We start from the raw sequence: 22773 nt of genomic DNA, 5'->3' as shown, positions 1-22773 counted from the left end.
AAGGCAATATTACTGCATGTAAATCTAATGAAATTGGGGAGATTAGAAAGAATTTGTTGGAAAGCTTTGAAAAATTTAATGCAGAAAAGACTAGGCAAAAAGAGATACAGGCTGAAATTGGGAGGAAGAGGGAGATACAAAGAATGATGGCTGCCAAGGCCAACCCCCACTATGAGTTTGAGGGTTCTTCCTCTATCCCTCAAACTGATGCATCAAACCCTTTCCGTTATGTTCCTCCCTCTTTTGCTTCTGTTCAAGATAAGGGAAAGGGTAGAATGAAGGGTGATGGGACTATCAAAAGTTTTTTCACTCACTCAGGCTCCTCTCCATCAGATGCACATGGTCCTGAAGTTAGTAAAGGTCTTGCTCAGCCCACTTTAGATGACCATTGGAAGAAAGAATTGAGGGAGACTGCTTGTGACTACATAGCTAGATGGTGGTATGATGCTGATATCCCCTTTAATGCTGCTCGTTCACCATATTATGAGCCTATGTTTGAGGCCATACATGCTGCTGGAAAAGGCTTCAAAGGCCCTACTATGCAAGAGCTAAGGGGGTTTCGTTTGCAGAAAGAAATTACATCAATTAATGAGTATTTGCAAGATTTCAAGGAATCATGGGCAAGAACAGGGTGTACCATCATGTCAGATGGATGGACTGATCAAAGAAACCGTACCATCATAAACTTTCTTGTCTTCTGCCCACAGGGAACCATGTTTTTAAAATCAGTTGATGCATCTGATAAGGTAAAAGATGGCCACTTGTTGTTTCAGCTATTGGATGAGGTTATTCAGGATGTGGGGGTGGCTAATGTTGTTCAAATCATCACAGACAATGCCTCTAACTATGTTCTTGCTGGTAGACTGTTAGAGGAAAAACACAAGACCATCTTTTGGACCCCATGCGCTGCACATTGCATAGACCTCATGCTTGAGGATATTGGAAAATTAGATTGGGTCAGAAACACTGTAGATAATGCCAAAAGCATAACAAAATTTATCTACAATCATACACTGGTTTTGAGTCTCATGAGGAAACACACTGGAGGCAAGGATATTATTAGGCCTGCCATCACTAGATTTGCTACACATTTTTTGACATTGCAATCTATGCTTTCCCAACATAGAAACTTGCAAAAGATGTTTTCCAGTGATGATTGGAATCAAAGCAGTTGGTCTAACAAACCAGAAGGCAGAGAATTGAAAAGGAAAGTCCATGATGAAACTTTTTGGAGAAAGGCAGCAGAGATTGTGAAGGTTGCTGAGCCACTAGTTAAGGTGTTGCGGTTGGTGGATGGGGAAAGGTTGGCTATGGGTTCATTTATGAGGCTATGGATCAAGCAAAGGAGCAAATAAAGACAACATACAAGGATAGAGTGGCAAAGTATGGGCCCATTTGGGCAATCATTGATGAAAGATGGAACAATCAACTCCATCGCCCTATACATGCAGCTGGGTATTTTTTGAACCCACGGTATCATTATAAAGCTAAGGAGTCAGGAGCTTTGAGGGGGGAGGTCAGAGATGGACTGGTTGATTGCATTGAGCGCATGGTCCCATCGGAGTCTGATCAGTTGCTGATACATCAGCAGGTCACATCCTTCAGCAATGCAACAGGTACCTTTGGGAAGAACCTAGCAAAGATTGCAAGAGAAGCAGATGAGCCAGGTAAACAAAAATTTCAATTTTCAATTTCTTAATGGTTTTACTTTTTTTATTAAAGTTTGTTAAATCATTTATAATTTGAAAGTTAGATATAATTTGTAATTTTGTTGAGCTTCAGCCTTCATCTAACTCATAATTCATTACACTCCTATGTTTTTTGCAGCACAATGGTGGGAGGCCTTTGGTGGCCAGTGCCCTGAATTGCAAAGGTTTGCAATTCGTATTTTGAGTCAAACTTGCAGTGCATCTGGGTGTGAGCGCAATTGGTCTGTCTTTGAGAGGATTCACACAAAGAAGAGAAACCGTTTGGAGCAAAAACGGTTGAATGATCTAGTTTTTGTCCAATACAACCTTCGGCTCAGACGGAACCAATTGCTGAACAAAAGACCTGATTCAGATCCCATTGTGTTGGAAGACATTGATCCAACATCAAATTGGGTAGTGGAGAGTCGTCTACCAGAGTTTGATCCTGATGAGGATCTTGATGAAATTGATGTTGAAGATCCACTGCAGCGTGTTCAGTTGAATGCAGATCCCGATCCACCAGCCTTAGTCTCACAGCCAGCTAGTAGGACTCCAGTTGTAGGTGCTTCCTCTGCTCAGCCACGACAGAAGCGCAGCCGCATTTGTACTCTATCTCAGCTTGCATCTGCTGCACAGCCTAGTGGTACTGGCACCACTTCTACAGTTGCAGTTGGAGACGATGATGATGAGGAGGAGCCATGGGGCCCCTTGTCTGACTCTGATGATGATGATCCAGAGATTGGTCGAGATGATCTTGGCTCCTCTGGCAGTAGCTACTAGCCTCCTTGGTTATTTGTATTTTGTTTTGACTCTTGAGTCTTTGATCATGTATGACAGACTACAGTTGACTATGTATTTACTATTGCCATTGGGTACCACCGTACCATTTTGATATAATGGATTGGTTCATGAGCCTACTTTGATCATATGTTGTCTTCCATGTATATTATAATGTTGTGTGTTTGGAAACTTGAATGAAAATCTTTAAAATTATGTTTAAAATATTTAAAATAATGTTTTTTTATAAAAAAATAAATATTTAATGTATTTTTTACAACGACCGAGTCATTGAAATCGAGCCGGCCGAGTCATTACCGAGTCCGAATCCGAGTCCGAGTCGATCCTCGGCCGAGTCCGAATCCGAGTCCGAGTTGTAAAACATTGGTTTCAGATTTGATGCCGAGGTGATGGATGGATTCTTCACTTGTGTTGAGAGGATGGTGGCATCTGAGCAAGAACGTGAAGATATTTCTAAAGAAATGGAGATATATAGGATGGAAGGTGGCACATTTGGTTTTACCATGGCTATTAAGAATAGGACGACCAAAATGCCAGGTAAGCTTTAGTTTGTTTCAAGTTTAGAATTTCAATGTTTTAATTTTTTTTTTTTTGTTATTTGTTTATTATGTTTCTCATTTTTCTTTTAACTTGTGGATGCTTGGTGGTAGAGTACCCCATCTCTAAAAGCTTCCCATTTGAGTGCTCAGCCAAACATGCAGTTCCTCTGGGTGTGAGTGCAACTGGAGTGTATTTGACAAAATACACAGCAAAAAGCGCAACGGTGAAAAAAATTAAAATTAAAATTTTGAATTCATTTGATTATTTTTAATATTTAAAATTTCTAAGTACTAATTTGCAATCTATGACCCTAATACAGATTGGAGTCCCAACGCCTTAATGACATGGTCTACGTCTACTACAATCTTCGATTGTGGGTGAGACAACTTCAGAAAACTCCTGATGTGGAAGCCATCTCATTGGACAATATTGATACCACTGCTGCATGGAGGGTCGAGATTGAGAGGCCAACCATGGACTCAATCCCTGATTGGTTAGATGTGGATCCAGAGGCACTAGCGGTAGAGGAGGTAGCAGTTGCAGGGGAGGGAGAGCCAGAGGTAGAGGAGGAGGAGCAGCCTTAGGGTCAGGAGGCAGAGCAGGAGGAGGATGATGAGGAGGAGGTGACACCATCTAGGATGGTCAACAGTAGCAGAGGATAAAGGCCACCTCTTTTATTGGCTTCTAGAGGACGACTGAGTCCATTTGTATCCCCAGAGGCAGGGTCTTCTTCCTCTAGAGGAAAAGGAAAAGCCATTCCTTGTTCCCGTAAAAGGGGTAGAGGATCTCAATGACTGACTACTTTATGCCATGTAGATGACTCATGATATACATTTATTATATTTTTTGTTGATATTTTGACTCTTGAGAGTTGAGACTGAGACGAGACTCAAGATTCAGGACTTGATTCACTATTTTGATATGTGATGTAGCACTAGACTTCATATACATATTACATATTAGTTTTCTTTACATGTTTATGTGGAGATGCATTTATTTGATGTTATGGATACTTTAGATGCTAAAAAAATAAAAAAAATGCTTTTTTGTATATATATATATATTTTTTTTTTAATTTTGCCGACTTTTTAAAAAAACTCCCGACTTTAACGAGTTTTTCAATTTTTGGATCCTTGCCAATTTAATCTTGACTTCAAATTTTTCCACATTGATCCAAATGATTCATCTCACTTCTATTTATACACTCTAATGAATTCGATTTAGCTAAATTGGCCTAATTTAGCCCCAAAAACAAAAGAATGTGCATAATAACAACACTTTTGGTGACAAGCCCACCAAATAGCTCAATGATACACGAATAAGCCTCCCAATAGGGCCAAATGATCAATAAAGTCAGTTGTTGGGCCTTTGAGGAGGCCTAATGAAGTCCAAGGGGTGCCATGATGTAGAGATGGACTCCCAACATAGTGGACAAGGGGTTGGCCCCTTGTTTTCCAAGCAAGAACCTATGGTGCTCCCAAGTGGGTGTGGGGGCACAAGGACATCCTCATGGGTCTCCAAGTGGATCGAAAATGCCTGTAGACCATCTGTAAGGCCTATGATGGTGATGTAAGCCCTCCCTTTGCAGCGAGAGACACCCTATAGGCCCTGGAACATTTTCCAAGTGTATGGTGCAAGTGTGGAGCCGACTGGGCATGGTGAACCAGGTGCATCATCTTCATCCAAAAGGTGGAACACGAGAAATCAATGATCAGTGTTGGGAATCCATGAAGTAATATATCTGCTATGGTGGAGGCACATGGCTGTCAATGCTCACCCTACAAGTGCCAATGTGGTCCTCTGGAGGGCTAGGACCCCGTATAGGCAGACCAGGCCCCAAATGAAGACCAACCTGCAATCCAATGCGTCCCCTTGCCCTCCAATACAACAAGTCATTAGAATACTCAAGTAATAAAGCTTACAAGTCATGGGATCAATGGGGCACTTAATTACCTTCCATAGTGGGCTTTGTTATGTACAAGTGTATCCAAGCTCAATAGGGGGTTAAGCAAGGACCCTATTAGGTGGTTTCAACCTCTAAAGGGGGTGACATGTCTATGGTACATCCTTTAAGTGGTAGGTGGCAAATGATATAATAATGAAATGGAGTGGGGATAAGGGGAATCATTCAGACCACATGTCAAGGTTCATAGGTAGCTATAATGAGGGAAGCCCACACCTGGGTATGTAAGTGTAGGTGGGAGAAAATCGTGGTACATGAGTTACCCCGACCTTTTTTTTTCCACCCTTCTTCATATGCCTTTTGTCTTTTATTGTTTTTTCTTCATAACTGCTCGGGGCTCCAATGGATGAGAGCATGATGTGTAGCAGTGGATACCCCCTTAAGAGAACACAAGATTTACACTGGGAAAACGCACTTGGGGGAAAAACCCAACAATTTTTTCCTTAGATAAATTCTTTAGTTCAACAAGAGATACATCTAATGCTACTAGTCAACTATGAGATCAAACTGATCAACAAGCTATGGTCAAACTTGGTCAAGAAACCCTCTAGTCAAGTCAAGTCATGTCAAATTATTGCGCCTCAAACTTCAACTCTCTTTGATCTATCCTAGGTTGAATTTTGGAGGCCCAAAATATGCTCAGAAACTCAGCTCGCCCATAATTTCAGCCTACCCAGAATATGTTGCCTAGAATTTCGGCTTGTCTAGAAATTGCCCAAAATTTCGCCCTGTCCAGAAACTACTGCCCAGAATGTCACATGTTCGAGTTCAAGAGAGAGAGAGATAGACGCTAGAGATGAATTCATCCTTCTTCTTCTTTGCTTCAATGCCCGAAACCTGTCTTGCTTGTGTGAGATCGAATGGTGCCTTTATGGAGGAGGTCGAATGCCTTTATATAGTGTCTTGTCTTTGCAAATGGGTGTCTCTTCACTGTAGCCGACTTGACTAGTTTGGAGCCAAAAATTCAAAATTCAAATTTTGAAATTTTCTCTTTTAGATTCGACATGAAGAACATGTCTAATAATAATTCTTTCAAGGGTTAATCAATGAAAATGACATGAAGAACATGTCTAAAATAATTCTTTCAAGGGTTAACCAATGAAAATGACATGAAGAACATGTCTTACAGATTCATTATACATTTCAAGGGAAAAAATAGAAATTATGAAGACTGACTTTACTACAAAATTCAACAGATTACTCAATGGAATAACTATCTGTGGTTCTCTCCTCTTCACTGTGTATTAATAGGATCTCAAAAACTTTGAACTATGATGGCCTAGACATGTAAGCATTCTATTTGATGGGTGCTTGACATGCATGAACCCATTCTATGGTTTTAGATCCAAATTAGAAAGTCAAATTCTCACATGCAAGAATCTGAGTTTCAATTTGAGTCTCAAATGCAAACTAGATGAAGAGGTTACATTGGTCAAAGTTTGCAAAAATACCAAGGTTTTTATCGACCAGAGATAGCAAATTAAATTTAGATTTTTCACTAATGAAGTTTAGCAAGGTGACATAGGTTCCAAAATGGTAAAGGGTCATCCATCAACAACTTGAGGTTGTTGAGTCATTACTGTGATTGAGCTTATGAGGATCCAACATATAAAATTTGGGACAACCACCCAGAGGATGATAATTTGGAGGATGGCACTATACATCTTGAAGAACTGGAAGCAGAACTTATGAGAGAGGAAGATGAAGCAACAACCATGCCACCCCCACCATCCAGTAGCAGTGCTCGAGTTCCAAGTCTTGTTCCTTTGTTGTCGCCGCCTCCATGTACATCCTCACATGGAGGGCATGTGCCTTCTGGTTCTGGTTGTGGGTCTGTGCGGGAGGAGACTCCTAGAAGACCACCACGACCTGCTCAGAAATTAGACATTATTCGTGGTGGCAAGAGGAAGATGTAGATGATAGATTTACTTGTCTTTTCTAGTTTCTAGTAGTTTTTATAATTGTTGACTCTTTCATATTTATTATGATATTTTTGTAAACAATATATGACAATTTAAGTTTGAAGTTTGAAGTTGGCAATTATAACTCATTGGTAATGAATTATGAATATGATGCTTCGTGAAAGTTGAAAGTTGTTTCATTTCATTTCATTTTATAACATTTCATTTCATGTTAGATATTATTTGTTGTAATGGTTACACTTAGCTTACAAGTACAACTTTGGTGATCAATGATGATAAATGTTATATATTGAATTTTGAAAGCTTGAAACTTTAAGATTGATGAATCATGATTCATGAGACTCAATATGTTATATGTTACTAATTTGTGGACATGGTTGATAAAGTTTATAACTTCTAGATGATTGTTGTTATATGGTTCAATCTATGTTTTTTTGTTTTGTTTTGTTTTTGTTTTTCTTTATATCTAATTCATCATTCTACATGTTTTTGTTGACATATATGCATCAAAATATCATATATATATATATATATTATAAAAGACTCTCCAGGATTTGCTCCCAAACCGGGAGCTTCTGAAAATGTCGCTTCCGCTCCCCGTTTTCGCTCCCACTCCCAAGTAACCCGGATTTTTGCATTTTCTTTGAATGGAAAAAATGCATGGATAAAGTCAGTTATATATCTTGTTAAAAAGTTTCAGAATTAGGAGCATGTAACATATTTATATGAAGCATATATTTGGGTTGATATTTGTATTAAATTAGAAGAGAAGGTTGTTGGTTTGATTATTGTCCATGAGAAGAAATCCTTCAAGTTCTCTCTTGGTTGGGATTATCATGGGATGTGATGTTTATGCTTATATGGTAAAATATATTAGAGATAAAGTTACTCGAGGATAAATTGTAGCTTTGTCCTCCATCCCATGAGACACTTTCATATTATAGTTTAGAAAGGGGCGATGTATTTATTGAAGAATGTATTGCCGCCCCACATGTAGAAGACATTGGTCATGAAGTATCCACCTCATTCTCCCATGAAGACAAGGGTAGTGTAACTTGTAATTCTTTTCGAAATTCAGATTTTTATCATGTAACTGTTAATTTGGAGAGTGTTGTTTTTAAAGAGAAGCCCTTGTATGGTGATGAAATATTAGATGTAGGTATTTATTCATGTCATGAGAATGAGGGTAGCCAAGTTTTTGAACTAAGGAATTTTTTTAATTTGATAGCGATAATCTGGGGATGGGTTATTGGACATTGGAAACTTTTCAGCTTAATAGCCATTGTTTGGTGATGGATTATTGGACATGCTTTGGACATCTCATCTATGACACTAACGGAAATGATTCTAATGAGAAAAATGCTACTTATGTGCCTAGTGGACATTGATGTTTGGTAGGTGCATGCACAGAAATTTCTGATGGTGATTTGCAGCTATGTTTGCTCATGTTAATCCAAAAATATTTCAGTTTTTGGAGCATGTTAATGGTGATGAAAGTGCTGGAAATTTCCAGCCATCTTCTTCAAATTTTTGTGAAAGTGCATGTGATCTTTTAGCTCAAACTCATGTTTTTAGTATCGGAAATTGTTTGGGGCAGCAAAATATCGAATGCAATTTTTTTGACAGTCATTTCGAGCCATCAAATAGTGTGCACAATTTTTTTCAAGATCTGAAATTTCATTTCATGCTACATCCTCATGCATGATAGAAGATAGTTTATTATTGGAGCAGCCTACATCCTCTTTGCTTGAGGGTGTGATTGATGTTTGCCATGTAGACTTGCCTTTAGAGAGACACGTAGTTGATGTTTTGTAAATTGATGATGGGCCACTGTGTATTTGCTTTACAGAGCATATTTCGGCCCTCGTCAATATTGGAGCGGGTTAACATTTTCCGAAACATGCTATCTAATTTGGATTGGAACATTATATTGTTTGTCATCCATCTTGATGCTATTAGGGTGTAGCACCAGTGTCAGCAAAGGGACCTAGTTTGGAGAATTGTGGTCAAAAACCTTCCGGGGCTAGTTTGAGGCCTTAAATGACATTTTTTTGGGGGTAAAACTTTGCCACATAAGTGTCACACCCTGCGATAATATACAACACTTGAATACCTTTTCAACAGTGCAAGAATCATGTCAAATGGAGCTTAGATGCAAAAGTCATGCCTCCCTGTGATATCCCCAATTGCATAAATTGATGAAGTGTAGCACAATTTTGTAATTTTGGCGTTGGAGACAATTTTGGGCCTTTTTGACCTAGGAAAAGTGGGTAGACGGGTCCCATGCTTTGGAAAGAGGAGGCACTATACACCAAGAGGGAAAATTGAACTTCCAGTGGAATGTGGGGGCCACCAAAGGAGGCAATTCGAACCTCTAGGAAAAGTGGGACGAATTGGTGGGTTGTGGGGGCCACCAAGGAGAGAGAAGGAGCCATGACTATAGAAGGCAACAAGGAAGCATTGGAGCTCATCTTTTGACCATTACATTTAGAAATTCGACATCTCTTGGTGTTGTTTAGTGCAAGGGATTAAAGTGCTGTTGAGCATAGGGATTTCAAGCGAAATTCTACCCCAGTTTCGGAGAACTTCCAGTGTCTCCCTAGCTGGGATTTTGGGAGTCCACTTTGGGCTTCCATTGAGCCATAATTGCATCAGGATTTTTAGAGGTGCGTATTACTAGGGTGTGGAGGCAATTTGAGTGGCTAAATCTGGGCCAGCTACAGTGACTTGGGGGATATGGGAAATTGCAGGGAAACTGGGAAACTTCTTATCGTGAAGACAAAGTTTTGGTGACAATTTGCAGGGCTGGAGTTGAGGCATTTTTGAGGGCCAAATTTCCTATTTTCTAGCATTGCGTGGAGCTTACTGTTGAGAAATCTATAGGGCTATAGTTAGGATGATTTCTCTTAAACTTGATAATTGCTTGTGATGCCTTTACTTTTTCTTACTTATTAGCTTCTTCTCTTATTATTATGTTATTCTTATCATCAAACAACTACCAAAAACAAGAAGATCAATAATACATAGGAACGTAGGATATAGGCTACAAGCCAGGGCCAAAACCTCTCCACTTGAGAGGAAAACCCATAAATCTCTTCTCTTCTTTTAGTTTCTTCAATTGACGAATTCCAGGGCCTCTAGACCAAGACTAATACCCTTCCAAGACCAAGTCCGACCTTCTTGATGATGTGCTTCATTTGTCCAAGTCAAACTCAGTCAAATCTCTTTGAGTAGCACAACTACGACCCCCAACTACAAAATTTCGTCGTCTACTGCAGGACTGAAATTTTTGGCCCCTGCGACAACTACGACCTACACACGAGTGAGCAAATTTAGGGCTTCCAAGGCTTCCCTTGATCTTCGCTTGAGTTTTTCTTTCTTCTAGGGCTTGAGGATGACCTAATGCACCTTCTTTTGACCTTCTCTATGCAATTTCTCCAAGTTCGATCTTACAACAACAAAACCCTAGCCTCTTTTCCTTCACACGTGTGAAAAGAGAGAGAGAAATAACCCAAAAACTTGTCTTCATCCTTCTTCCTTCTTCGCTGGCCTTTTTCTTCTTCTCCTTCGCTTGAATGATGAGAGGATGAATGATGTCCATAGGCGGTTGAGTTACCTCCTATATATAGGCTTCCCAGGTGGACAAAATGCCCTAGTTTAGGCCGACTTCTTAGCTGCCAGACTGACTTGGTCTTGGAGGGTATCTTGATACAAAAATAATTCTTTTTACATGTTACAATGTGCCCGATGGGGGTTTCCTCATATGACAATGACTCTTTTGACTTCTTGACCCTAGGACAAACCCTAGAAGCACTCAATGGGTGCTTGACCTCTAAAATAAAAGACCTTGAGCATGAAACCATGCTACAAAAATAACAATAATAATTCTTCTTTCATTTTATAATATACAAGAATCAAAAGTACATTTCATATTTATGAAGACCGAACCTAGTTACACATATTTCAACACTTATTGGGTAATGCTTGTGCATGCTTTGGAGGAGGGTTGTTGGGGGCTTGAAGTGCCAAAGAGTTGGGCCTTCTGGGAGCTGGTTTCTTGATTTAGAGAGGATTTATCAGAGCTGGGATTGGAGGATTATCATCGGTAACAAATTTCTCACAGGCAGTGCGTACAACTAGACAAAGAGCCATTCACACCGTTTGGAGGGTTTCTCATCACTCGGAATCAACCAAACCATTTCCGGGTTTTTGTGGGTTTTAGGAGAGGAGTCCGAGGCTAAGGTTTCAGGGCATTCCGAGCAATTTTCAGACCCGAATCTTCAGTTCCAGTTGGCAGCCAACACCAGAATTAATGGGTAGTGTGCATTTCTAGTTTGGGGCCATCTCTACATCTGGGTCCGAGATATTCCACCCGGGTTTTGCATAGCTTGCATAACAAGCCCAGGTTCTATCATTCCTACTCATATATGTACCTAGATTCTCATCATTGATAAAATGGCTCAGTTATTCTGCTAGATTTCTTGGTGTTATGATTTGTGCACATGGATTTTAATTTATCTTGTTGTTCCTAGTTCATTGTTTTATTATTCACTGTTAATTTCCACTTAGGAATATTACACTCCTAAAAGTTGATCTATTGTGCTTGGCCACCATAATTCGAGAGGATGCCACGTCAACTCCCTTTACTTGTCTAAAAGGGGTTATTCACGTGGGAATGATGAAGAAGACTCTAGAAGGTTTGAATTGTAACTCATCTTGAGGGTTGAATGGGTCAAATTTAACCCCTAGTTGGCTATCGTGTTGTGTTATAACCAGGCCTCTTAGAGGAAAAGGGGTTCCATTCTATTTGCTTGCATTTTTATTCCATACTAGGGTATGTGAGTGTGGATAGAGAGAGAGAGCCTAATAAAGGGGTTCGTATTTTGTAGCATCCCGCTGACCATAGGTCTTAGGAAACTCCATAGTGAGTGCCCTCTCCTTTATATTTGCATAATTTCCATTGTAGACTAAAGAGAACAGAGCAGCCTCACCTTCCAGCTCGGTGTTCTCCCGAAAGGGTTTCCTAGATCATATGTTGGTGTTGATGGTGTTTGGTGTGTGTTTGCATTTCACTATTCTCTATTTTTCGCATTTTATCTATTGCATGCACAAGCAAAAAACGATGATTAATAAATCTAGAAATCGAAGGAAAATTAACCCTCATAGGATAGATTTCATATTTGTCTATTTTTATTAGATTTGTTGTGACTAATTGTCCAGTGGAATATCTATGGCAATTTACAGATCACTATCCTTTCTCAAATTTTTGTATTAGTTACCTTGTATGGAATGGATTTCATTTTGCAACAACTTTTTAATAGAGATCCTGACATATATAGGCCTTATTTTTTATCTAACCTTGTTTTGGATCATTACTAAACAGAAAGGTATGGCCCATGGTGTTGAAGATGATGCTTGGATGGTGGCATTGACTATTTGATTTTTCTTAACATCTTCACCTTAAGTTAGAGTAGTGTAGGCTAAATAAGCTTAACACTAGAGGTTTAGTTTACTTTCATGTATCTTTTTGGCATATTTATAGACAATTTTTGAACAATTGGAAATGTATTAAAAAGAAGAATAAATATGTGATGTTTATGGATGTTGATACACTGTATGGTCTTGGCTCTTATCTTTTCTTGATAGGTTCAAATAGGGATCTATGGGGTTCTCATGCACTCCCAAGAAGAGTGCATGTCTCCAAGGTGGAGCCTATTGTTACATCTCATATTGTATGACGTTCCACTTTTGTGATTTTCATCATATTGATGGAGATTAGTTGTTGGCTCCTTGGAGGTATTTGGCTTTGGGGGAGTTTTACTTCTCCTTGGTTGGATGATTGTGCTTTTTGCTTGGTGGTCTTCTCATGCGTGCTTGCCTTGTTGATCACCCCTTGGTTGTACTTATGGATGGTTGTGGAGCATACTATTTCTTTATGGTGTGTTTGTTATATATGCTTATTTTGGATGTGGATGATGTTTCTAGCCCCCAAAGGGGTTAGATGATGGCATTGGTAGGTAAATGTTTCATGATGTTGTTGATGTTTGCTAGTGATTTGGTGTGTTGATGTTTGATGTTTGATGTTGGTGTCACTAAGAGGGGGTGTTCTACATGGCCCTCATGAGTTGACATGTGATGGGGAACATTGAATGAGTTCACATTTTGTTATGTCCCCTTCTCTTATGATGTTGCTATGGTCGAATGATTGGTATTACATTTTTGGGATTTTCTAGGTAATATAACTTAATGATGTATCATGTTGTGGGCAACACCTAGGGTAAATGTGTTTAATAGTGTTAGTTCCCTCGTTGATTTTTTATTTCCTAAGTTTGAGTTAGAGGGAGGGTACTACATATGATTTTTATGGTGATATAATTTTTTTTTTAAAGTTTGGACGGTGAGTTTTGGTGTAATAATCCTTTGGTGTTGGTGTACCTTAGGTTGGAATTTATGTTTTGTTGTTATCATGGTGGGGTTTTGTTAGGAGAACATATTTTATTTACATTGTACAACACTTTATTATAGTGGGGTTTTGTTAGGAGAACATCTTTTGTATACATTGTAAAACACTTTATTATACTGCACCCTTCATTAGCACATATGTTGATGGTGATTTAATTTCTTGGTGCCTAATTGGAGGGGGACTATGGTTATATTTGAGCATTAACCTTTGTGCACGCATGTTGAGGTTGGTTTAGTGGTTCAATGGTTAAATTACTCTAATTTATCCAGATTAAAGTTAATATCTTGGGCACCTTACTTCATTGGCTTCCTTTCACATTTGAAAGGATTAGTTGGAGGTGACTATTGAGCCTTTTATTGGGAGGCGTGTGGCATACTTGGAGGGTCACACGTGTGGCACATTACATACATTTACTTGGTCATCTTTCTTGACGAGAGTAGCTTGGGCGGGTACTTCCGCACAAGCCTAAGTGTGTAGGCGTGTGGAAGTTGTCTAATTGACCCCTAACCGTAGAAATTACTTTAATAATTAAAGTAATTGACTTTTATAAGATAAAGTTAGTTAATCTAATGAAATGCAAAGGTTATTTGCATTAGTGAATTAGTTGATCTCAACGATGGAAATAAAGTGTGTTGAGATCTAATGTCAACTATCAATCACTTTGGAGTTTAGGGTTGTGGATTTGGTCAATAACTCAAACTTATAAAAGGAAGGCTAGGCTAAGGGAGAAGATACATCTTTGGGCACAAGATAGTGAGATAGTAAGATATTAGGGAGGGATTGGGTGAAGGACTTTCTGTGAAAATTTGGATGCCCAAATTTCTACTACAACAATTGATTAAGTTTCTCCTACTTGTTAATTTCTGAATCAAGTTACTTACTGTTTCCTACAGTAAATATCGAAACTAATACACTGCAGTCTACACCATTTAAATTATAAGCGGAAACAAGAAACTGAACAGGAAAGAGATACAACACATCTACACAGTTATTTTTGGACAAATGTCCCTGGAAAAACCCAATGTGGGAAAACCGGTGCAACAACTCTGAAGGTTTTATTATTATGCAGTAGTAATTTTTGAATAACATCACTGGATGCCTTCCTGGCAATCCAGTTACAGAGAATATCACTGACAGAAAGATAAGTGAGGTTACCTCACACTATCACTGGAAATCTTGGCTGATCCAACCACTGAATGAGCTGCCCCTGGCTGCCTCTGCGCAGTCACACCCTCTAGGCATAGCGTCACCCCTTTAGCTGATCAATCTGCTGCTCAGGAAATTCGATTTTCACCTCCTGGGCTCGCACCTCGGCTTCCGACTTCTGCAATCGATTCCTTCAACTGATTTTTGAATTCCCTCTTGGCTTCTGTGCTACCTCTGTGTGGCCCCTGCGTTAGCCTCTTTAGCTCTGCGCTGCCACTGCTAGATCTCTCTCTGCCTTCTCTGCTAAGTATTCTCTGACCAGGAAAGATTTCCCTTCAGATACTATCCCAACCCCTCACTGCAAAAGATCGCTATCGAAAATCTCTCTGGCTGCTGCTCTGCTTCAGAAAATCAAACTTATGATCTTTGCTCTGTGTGTTCTCCAAGTGCCCCTCAAGCCTCTTCTTATATCTTTCTGTTGGACAACCAATGATCCAGATTAACTTCTAATCAATGACTTAGATCATTTTGGCTTGATCCTTGTCTTCTTCTAGAAGTTACATCCGTTGGGGTATGGTTGCCAACATGGCGAAATATGATATACTCATACTGTGGCTGCTACTGCTCTACTGATGCTTCTGCACTGCTACTACAGGTGGATTCCTCAAGGATCCTGCCCAACTTGTAGCTCTCTGGGGCTATAACTCCAGATTGCCCTACCTCACCCCTGGAGGTATGGTTACCAACATGGCGAAATATGATATACTCATAGTGCAGTTGCTACTGCTCTACTGACGCTTCTACACTGCTACTGCAACTGTTGCAATAATGAGTATGATCTCCTCAGATCCATAAGTACTAGCCTCCATAGGGTTTCTCCCTTTGAAACTAGAGTCCCTCTGAGTCTCGATCTCCTTATGGGAAATCTCTCTACTCCCTCCTGGCAACTCACACAATTCTCCTGCACTAGAAACTGGACTGCAAAGCTCTGCGCTGGGAATCTCCTAGCTGGAACTGCACCTGCATACTGCAACTGGGCAATTCACACTGCCCTTGTCTTTGCAACTAGATCTGCAATTGTCTTCCGGAAATTGATTGCAACTAGTTATGCAACTGTCATTTGAATGACTAGCTGCGTCTGCTGACACTGTGATCCTCTTGCTACTGATTCTGTTGGGCTCCTGTAGTAAGGATATTGATCCATGTGAGAAATCTGCGGCAACTGGATCTAATTTGCTGCTCTTCCATGGATTCTGCCCATTCGTGGCCATCTCTACAAAAATGACGAATTGCGTCCTCTCTCCTCTGCACTGCTGCTGGGCTAGCCTACGCACTCCCTGCTAGAGTCAGTAGATCTGCTTCCCCTTGCTACTACTCAACAATTGAGAAATTGAATTCCCTGGTTAGGAATTCTTTGAGGAAGAAATTCCCTTAAGTGTCTCTTCTTTCTTCTGACGTCTTTTTGCCTAGCAACTGCCTACAGAAAACTGCGTCACACCAGGAACCCCTCTTCGTTGAAGCTTTTGCTGCACTGCTCCCTTTGTCGCTGACAAATCTCGATCTGGAAATCCTACCTCTTTGTCGACTCATCAGAGATAGATTTGTCACGAAAATCTTGCCCTCCTGGCCTGAACTGCGCACTCCCTCTAGGGATTTGATTTGCTGCTTATGCAGCACTTCAACTTCCCTTCTTCCTTCAGCGTTGGGCTCCTTCGACACTGCTCTATTGTTCCACCTGCAACTTTGAAACCATGTGAAAATTTGGATGCCCAAATTTCTACTGCAACAACTGATTAAGTTTCACCTACTTGTTAATTTCTGAATCAAGTTACTTATTGTTTCCTAAAATAAATATCGAAACTAATACACGACAGTCTACACTATTTAAATTATAAGCGGAAACAAGAAACTAAACAGGAAAGAGATACAACACATCTACACAGTTATTTTTGGACAAATGTCCTCGGAAAAACCTAATGCGGGAAAACCGGTGCAGCAACTCTGAGGGTTTTATTATTATGCAATAGTAATTTCTGAATACAATCGCTGGATGCCTTCTTGGCAATCCAGTTATAGAGAATATCATTGACAAAGATAATTGAGGTTACCTTACATTATCACTGGAAATCTTGTCTAATTCAGCCACTGAATGAGCTGCCCTTGGCTGCCTCTGTGCAGTCATTGCGTCAGCCCAGCGTCACACCCTCTGGGGACAACGTCACCCCTTCAGTTGATCAATCTGCTGCTCAGGAAATTCGATTTTCACCTCCCGGACTCACACTCTGGCTTCCAACTTCTGTAATCGATTCCTTCAATTGATTTTCAAATTCCCTCTTGGCTTCTACGCTGGCTCTACGTGGCCCCTGCGACAACCTCTCTAGCTCTGTACTGCCACTGCTGGATCTCTCTCTGCCTTCTCTGCTGAGTATTCTTCGACCAGGAAAGATTTCCCTTCGGATACTATCCCTGCCCCTCACTGCAAAAGATCACTATCGAAAATCTCTCCGGCAGCTGCTTTGCTTCAAAAAATCGAACTTCTGATCTCCCCTCTGTGTGTTCTCCAAGTGCCCCTCAAGCCTCTTCTTATATCTTTCTGTTGGACAACCAACGACCCAGATTAACTTCTAATCAATGGCTTAGATCATTTTGGCTTGATCCTCGTCTTCTTCTAGAAGTTACACCCACAATTTAGATTAATACCCATTAATTATTTTAATTTCCCAAGTTTAGACTTAGGGTCCCATTAAAAATAATTAATTATTTTAATAAAACTGTCTCCAGCTGGAATTTCCCAAAACGGTTTCTGGGTATTGGAGAATGCATGTGTCTAAGCCTCCCTACAAATTTGAGACCTAGAGCACATCTGATGCTACCAGAAATCAACACTTTCATCCAAGTGTGCAGGTTCGAGGAAGAGTGCAAGAGGCAACAAGGGAAGGATCTCTATCAACGAGCAGATCAAAGGATAGGTCAAGGGTTTGATCAGCTTGATCATTTCTAGGTTATTTGTTGTATTTTTGTTTTTCCTTAGAGGGCCATTATCTTAGGAAGTGAGCCTTGTATGTTGTAGATTATCATTGTTAATAAAACGACAAATACTGAAGGGAAGGAATCTTGTATGCATGTGTATGAGATTGGTGCTTTTAATTTGCTTCCATTGTTATATTTTGTTCAAGTGTTAAAATCTCAGGCGTGTTTGTTATTTAATAGATTTGATTTTCTAGGAAGTAATTAACAAAGTTGTTGGGGTTAGGAAATTGACAATCTTACTATATTTTGGCATATCCTTGAAGGGAAAAGTTTTGGAGACACTTGCTATTCTTGGAGGTGTATATTTATTTATTTCATGGAGTTTTGGCATGATTAAAACCCTAATTCACCCTTGCCTCCGTAGATTTGTTTTGTTGGAGGTTGCCCACATATTATTTTGGGGTTTGACTACTACATCTTGCATATTCATTCATGGAGTTGGTTGCCTTGGGATTTGTACATGTGGGTTGGTTGCATGCATCTTGTGGACCAATTTCTAGTTTTGGAGGTTGGTTATGGAGCACTATCCTAGGAGGAATATTTTTTTGTTATATCTCCCATGCACTTTGGAGGAGGCACTTTGTGAGACCTTCTAGGTAGAGACCCTTGAGCACATCCTCCTAGATTGAAGAGTATTTTATTATATTTTGCATGCGTCCATTCTTGGAGGATGAATTCTGTGTGGAACCATTTAGCATTTGACTTGGTATAATACCTATTTCTGGATGGTGCATCCTATCTTGGAGGCTATTGATGCATTTTTATTGCCTATTTTTGGATGAGGGTGACATCTCTTAAAAAGGTAGCATCCACACCCCTTGATATTGTCAGCCATGGATCTAACTACTACAATATTTTATTATTTGTTGACTTGTCATGGAGTTAGTTAGGAAGATAATATATTTTACTGGATGAGGGACTTAATTCACTCTATAAAGAATATTTTTTCTCCATTTCATAGGGAATTGACAACAGGAGATTTAGGAGTTAGAGAAGTGATGAAGTATCAAGATTAGGAATTGAAGCTTGATAGAGCTCCTTTGCTCTACCATTCTTGAAGATTAATGGAATATTGAGGTATTAATCCACTTTCTTGTGTGGTTTATTTATGCTCTTCAATTTGTTGTTCATGTTATTGTAGATTCTTTTTGTTTTCATTCTTTTATAAAGGTTTACTAATGTATTTATTCATCTAGGAATAAAGCAATTTGAGGAGGTTTTCCATTTTACTTTATTTGTTGTTTTATTTCTGCACTTTTTCTCCTTTCTTTTGTCAACTAAGTTGCAGATTTGGAAGCACATTACAGCCACAAAACAACACCTTTATAATTTGATTGATGAGTGGCAATCTTAGCCCTCCAAGACTAGTTTTGTACAACATATTTCCAGCAAATACTTAAGGTTCAAATTATAAAATTAGGTCCATTCTACCTCAAGTGCACACCTTAAAAATGAATGTATCAAATAGTTTTGTCATCTACTAATGGGTTGAATGTGGTAAACTGACCCTTTTTAACCATATAACCTACGTAAAAGTAGTTGTTTGTGACAATTAGTTCTCTTATTTATCTAATGCCTTATGACTCCATTAGCCCATGCTTGATAGGCATTGGTTTCCTTCCATCTCTTTTCATATTTCGTTTGTCCTTCAGTTTCCTATCTTGTCCTTTTCCCATTTCCATTTCCATACCATTCCGTATACTACAACTACCACCTGATTTACTTTAGGTTAACTCTTCATTAAATATTAAATAACCTTGTGCTCCCATTCTATAGCCCAGTAATCCTACCTTTTAGAGAAGCCCCCCTTGAGATGGAGAAGAGCCAACCTAAAGAGAGAGAAGAGCTATTGAGGTGATAGTGGGTAGCCTTCTTGAGTTGCACAAACTAGTTCCTTGATACTTGCTAACTTTACATCATGTGGGGTTGCTAGATTTTGTTGTAAGTTTGTAACCCCTTAATGAGGGAAGGTGCTCCACGTTATGAGTTGTGTATAACTCACATCTTATTTGTAATACCATTTGTGATCATTAGTATTATTCTTTTGCCTATGGACAGGAGATATTATGTTTCTCTTGTTCAATGTATCATCTTCTTTTCTCTTTATGATGTGTTTATGGTTCACATTGATTTAGGGTTTGTTGGTGGTTCCATTCAATCTTTCTCTCTGTCATGTGATTTCAACAATTCAAAAGCAATAAATGTAGAAGTATAGCATAGATCATGGAGAAGGTGTGTCTAATCATGATTGTTCTATAATTAATCAGATCCAAGTTGGCGCTTGATTTGAGTATTAGGTCAATGATATCCTGGGATGAAACTCAAGGGAAACTAGAACAAACATTAGGAGTAAACAAATCAACAATGTGAGAGCTGAGGGAGTGGATACCTTTTTGAGGAGCTTGGCTGTGAGGCCTTCCTCATCAGCAACCCTATTGCTTGCCTCAATTGACCACGATTGCTTGCTTGATGTTGTCAATTGAGAAAAGATGAGGCGGGATAGGTGATATGGATATGAGCCTACATTGGATCATCATAAAGGAAGATTACATGAGAGGACATGGACTGGGGGGATTAAATCCTGGGTGTGTAAAAAAGAAATGGAGAGGCTTGTCATGGAGTTTGCACTCCTTGTCTAACAAATGGTTCATGGGCCAAAAGTTGGGATTGGGGTTCTCTTTTGGGATCCCACATTAAATTCTAATGTTAACGTGGGGTTCAGATTGGATTCATATCCAGATTGACCTGTTCAACATGACCTTGACTTGCACGTTAGTCACACACAAAAAAGCACACAGAAATCAATGTTATAATGTTTAACTTTTTAATGTTAAAATTTAAATTAATGTTGGCATTCAAATTTATTTAAATATTAACATTAGAAAGTTATTGGCATTACAAATTGGTTTGTATGCTTTTTTTTTTGGTGTGAGTGACGTGCAGGTCAAGGCCATGCTGAACTGCCCGCTCTGGATATGAATCCAATCTGAACTGGCCAGGTTGGCTACCACATTGGTCCAAAACTGGTTCAAAGGATAGTGTGGACCAGATTTCGACCAAACTACTAACAGGCCAGTTTTGGTAACCATATGTTATAAGATCTTGATAGCTAAATGATGGACGTGTGATTTCCTCACCATGAAGTTCCACCATAACATGGCATCAATTCCCCCTTACCCCTCTCAACTTTTACATCTATGCCCATACCTTCTGATCCCACAAATTTAGAAAACTCTTTACAAAGCTCACTGCAACAGTAGGATCTGGGAAAAAAAATTGTGCATATATGCCTAATAAACCCATTAAGGGAAGTACAGAAACTCATAAAAATGCACAGCTTCTCTTTACAGTTGAAAATTTCTTCAAATTTGCTGAAGGACAAGAAGATGTGTTTAAGGAAGGCCTCAGTCCTCTATTTATTTGAAAATGGTAAAAAATTAAGGTTTCATATATATATATATATATATATTATACGTTACTTCTTGTATATCTCACCAGATGTGTCCTAGACGTGTATCATCTACAGATTCAGGTGGTTCCCAGGTCATACCAATATCTGTTTACATTATCTAGATCCAGATATGTATCAGTGATGTATATACCACATATCTGGGGTGTTATCGTGCCCAATATGCAGAGCTACATATCAGATGCCTACTCATGTGTATATGGTAACTTAGCAGTAAAAACTTTGCAGAATTGTCAATAGCTTATAGGAAATGTCGTGAAGTTCTCAGTGAAAAACTTAAATATGCCAGTTCAAGAGAGCAAAAATATTTCTCATTCAATTTTGGGATAATTTCAAGTTATTAATTTCATTGATATTGCGATATCTAAATATCTGTGAGAGGGGCTAATGGATCCAACATGCTATATCTGTTGAAAGAATTTTTTGGAAATAAACCGTGTCCGAGGTTTTGAAATGTCCAACATTTCGAGTGGACACTCCACCCATCAACAATATGACTAACTCTGAAAATCTGCACACTCGGATGCTATATGTGATTTCCAGAAATCTTAGAGTTGTTTTTGTTTTACTAAAATTGGAAAGGTCCCTAGACAAATATTTTTAGCTCCACAACCATAGTATGTTGCCTTCTGCTACATATAGCTGTTTTTCCATTTTCATTCTTTTTGAATTAGAGTAAACTGTAGTGTGCAATTCAGTTACCGTTTCTATTTTGTTTACATGCAGTAATGGCGAGGATGCAAAAAGAGATAGCAGTCACTGGGATTGTACTCTTGGCTAGCAACTTAGGGGTCATGGTGCAATATATTTATATATATGGTATCTAAGTGAGTTTTGGAATATATGCAGAAATCTGTAAGTTTATACAGAAATCTGTAAGTTTGGGCTTGTACTCAATTGAATATTTGGTTCTATTTTTTAACCAAAAACTTGTAATGGTGGTCACCACCAGCTTATATTATGGGATTAACTGAGCATGCTATGTATAATGGTCAATGAGACTGCCAATAATGGAAAAACAAAACATGTACTAGTTTTTCTTCTTAGTTTGCACGTTTGCACCCTAACAATGAAGCTTTAACCTATTGCAATCAGTGAGTTCTTTAGTTAGCTTAGAATAAATTAGCTTTTGACATTTTATATTCCTGGATGTTTTTTTACTGAAAAGTAAATTGCTCGAGAGTTCTGGCCATTATCAAATATATTGAATGGCAAGTTCTGGACTCCGCAAAACATGTTCAAGGTAATATGGCAATAGAAGCCAGTGTTGCAAACGTTGTGATTTTTTGGCCTATCCGATGTTTGCCAATTTTTACCGATATTTTGGTGGTATCTTAATTTTGCCAGTGTTTTACTGATTTTTACCAATTTTTTCATGATTTTTTGGTTTTCCAGACCTTTGCCAATTTGATCCGGATGCCGATGTTTGCAACATTGATAGAAACATGAACATTCTGACATGGCAAGTACATAGCATGACAAAAGTATCATTTTTCCAAGGAAATATAATATACATGAAAACAATGAATGTATGGAGCATTACCCTTGTGCCTTAGAGATGATGACTTTAAATTCATTTTTCCATTGCTGAGATTCATCTACAAATGGTCATTTAATTGATTGTTATGGCTTTGGGAATCAGTAAATAATGTGTTTGACATTCATGTTTGTCTTTAGGAGAGGAAGAACAGAGATAAGAGAATAAATATTTTTAATAATGAATTATTATCTCATACATAAAATGCATTTCAATA

General features: G+C 38.9%; 1 protein-coding gene across 2 annotated transcripts in view; it reads left to right on the top strand.

Annotated features, from left to right (window-relative positions):
* Positions 1 to 22065, top strand: part of LOC149151323 (serine/threonine-protein phosphatase PP1-like) — a 120124-nt gene extending 98059 nt beyond the window's left edge. Inside the window, exons 4-5 of one of the 2 annotated variants that reach the window (XR_016263357.1) lie at positions 18512 to 18627; positions 21746 to 22065. Coding sequence is in view for 1 of the 2 variants with exons in the window: in XM_089444237.1 (XP_089300363.1) it covers positions 21746 to 21748 (3 nt within the window). In the remaining variant the exon portion in view is untranslated. The remainder of the gene's footprint in view (positions 1 to 18511; positions 18628 to 21745) is intronic. The other variant, XM_089444237.1, reaches the window with a different exon arrangement.
* The last annotated feature ends 708 nt before the right edge of the window (positions 22066 to 22773 follow it).

The sequence above is a fragment of the Pinus tabuliformis genome, chromosome 9 (genome assembly GCF_031772625.1).
Source record: "Pinus tabuliformis cultivar Carrire ecotype Pingquan chromosome 9, CPIR1, whole genome shotgun sequence".
In the NCBI taxonomy this organism is placed as follows: Eukaryota; Viridiplantae; Streptophyta; class Pinopsida; order Pinales; family Pinaceae; genus Pinus; species Pinus tabuliformis.
This window is presented reverse-complemented; position numbering and strand designations above follow the sequence as displayed.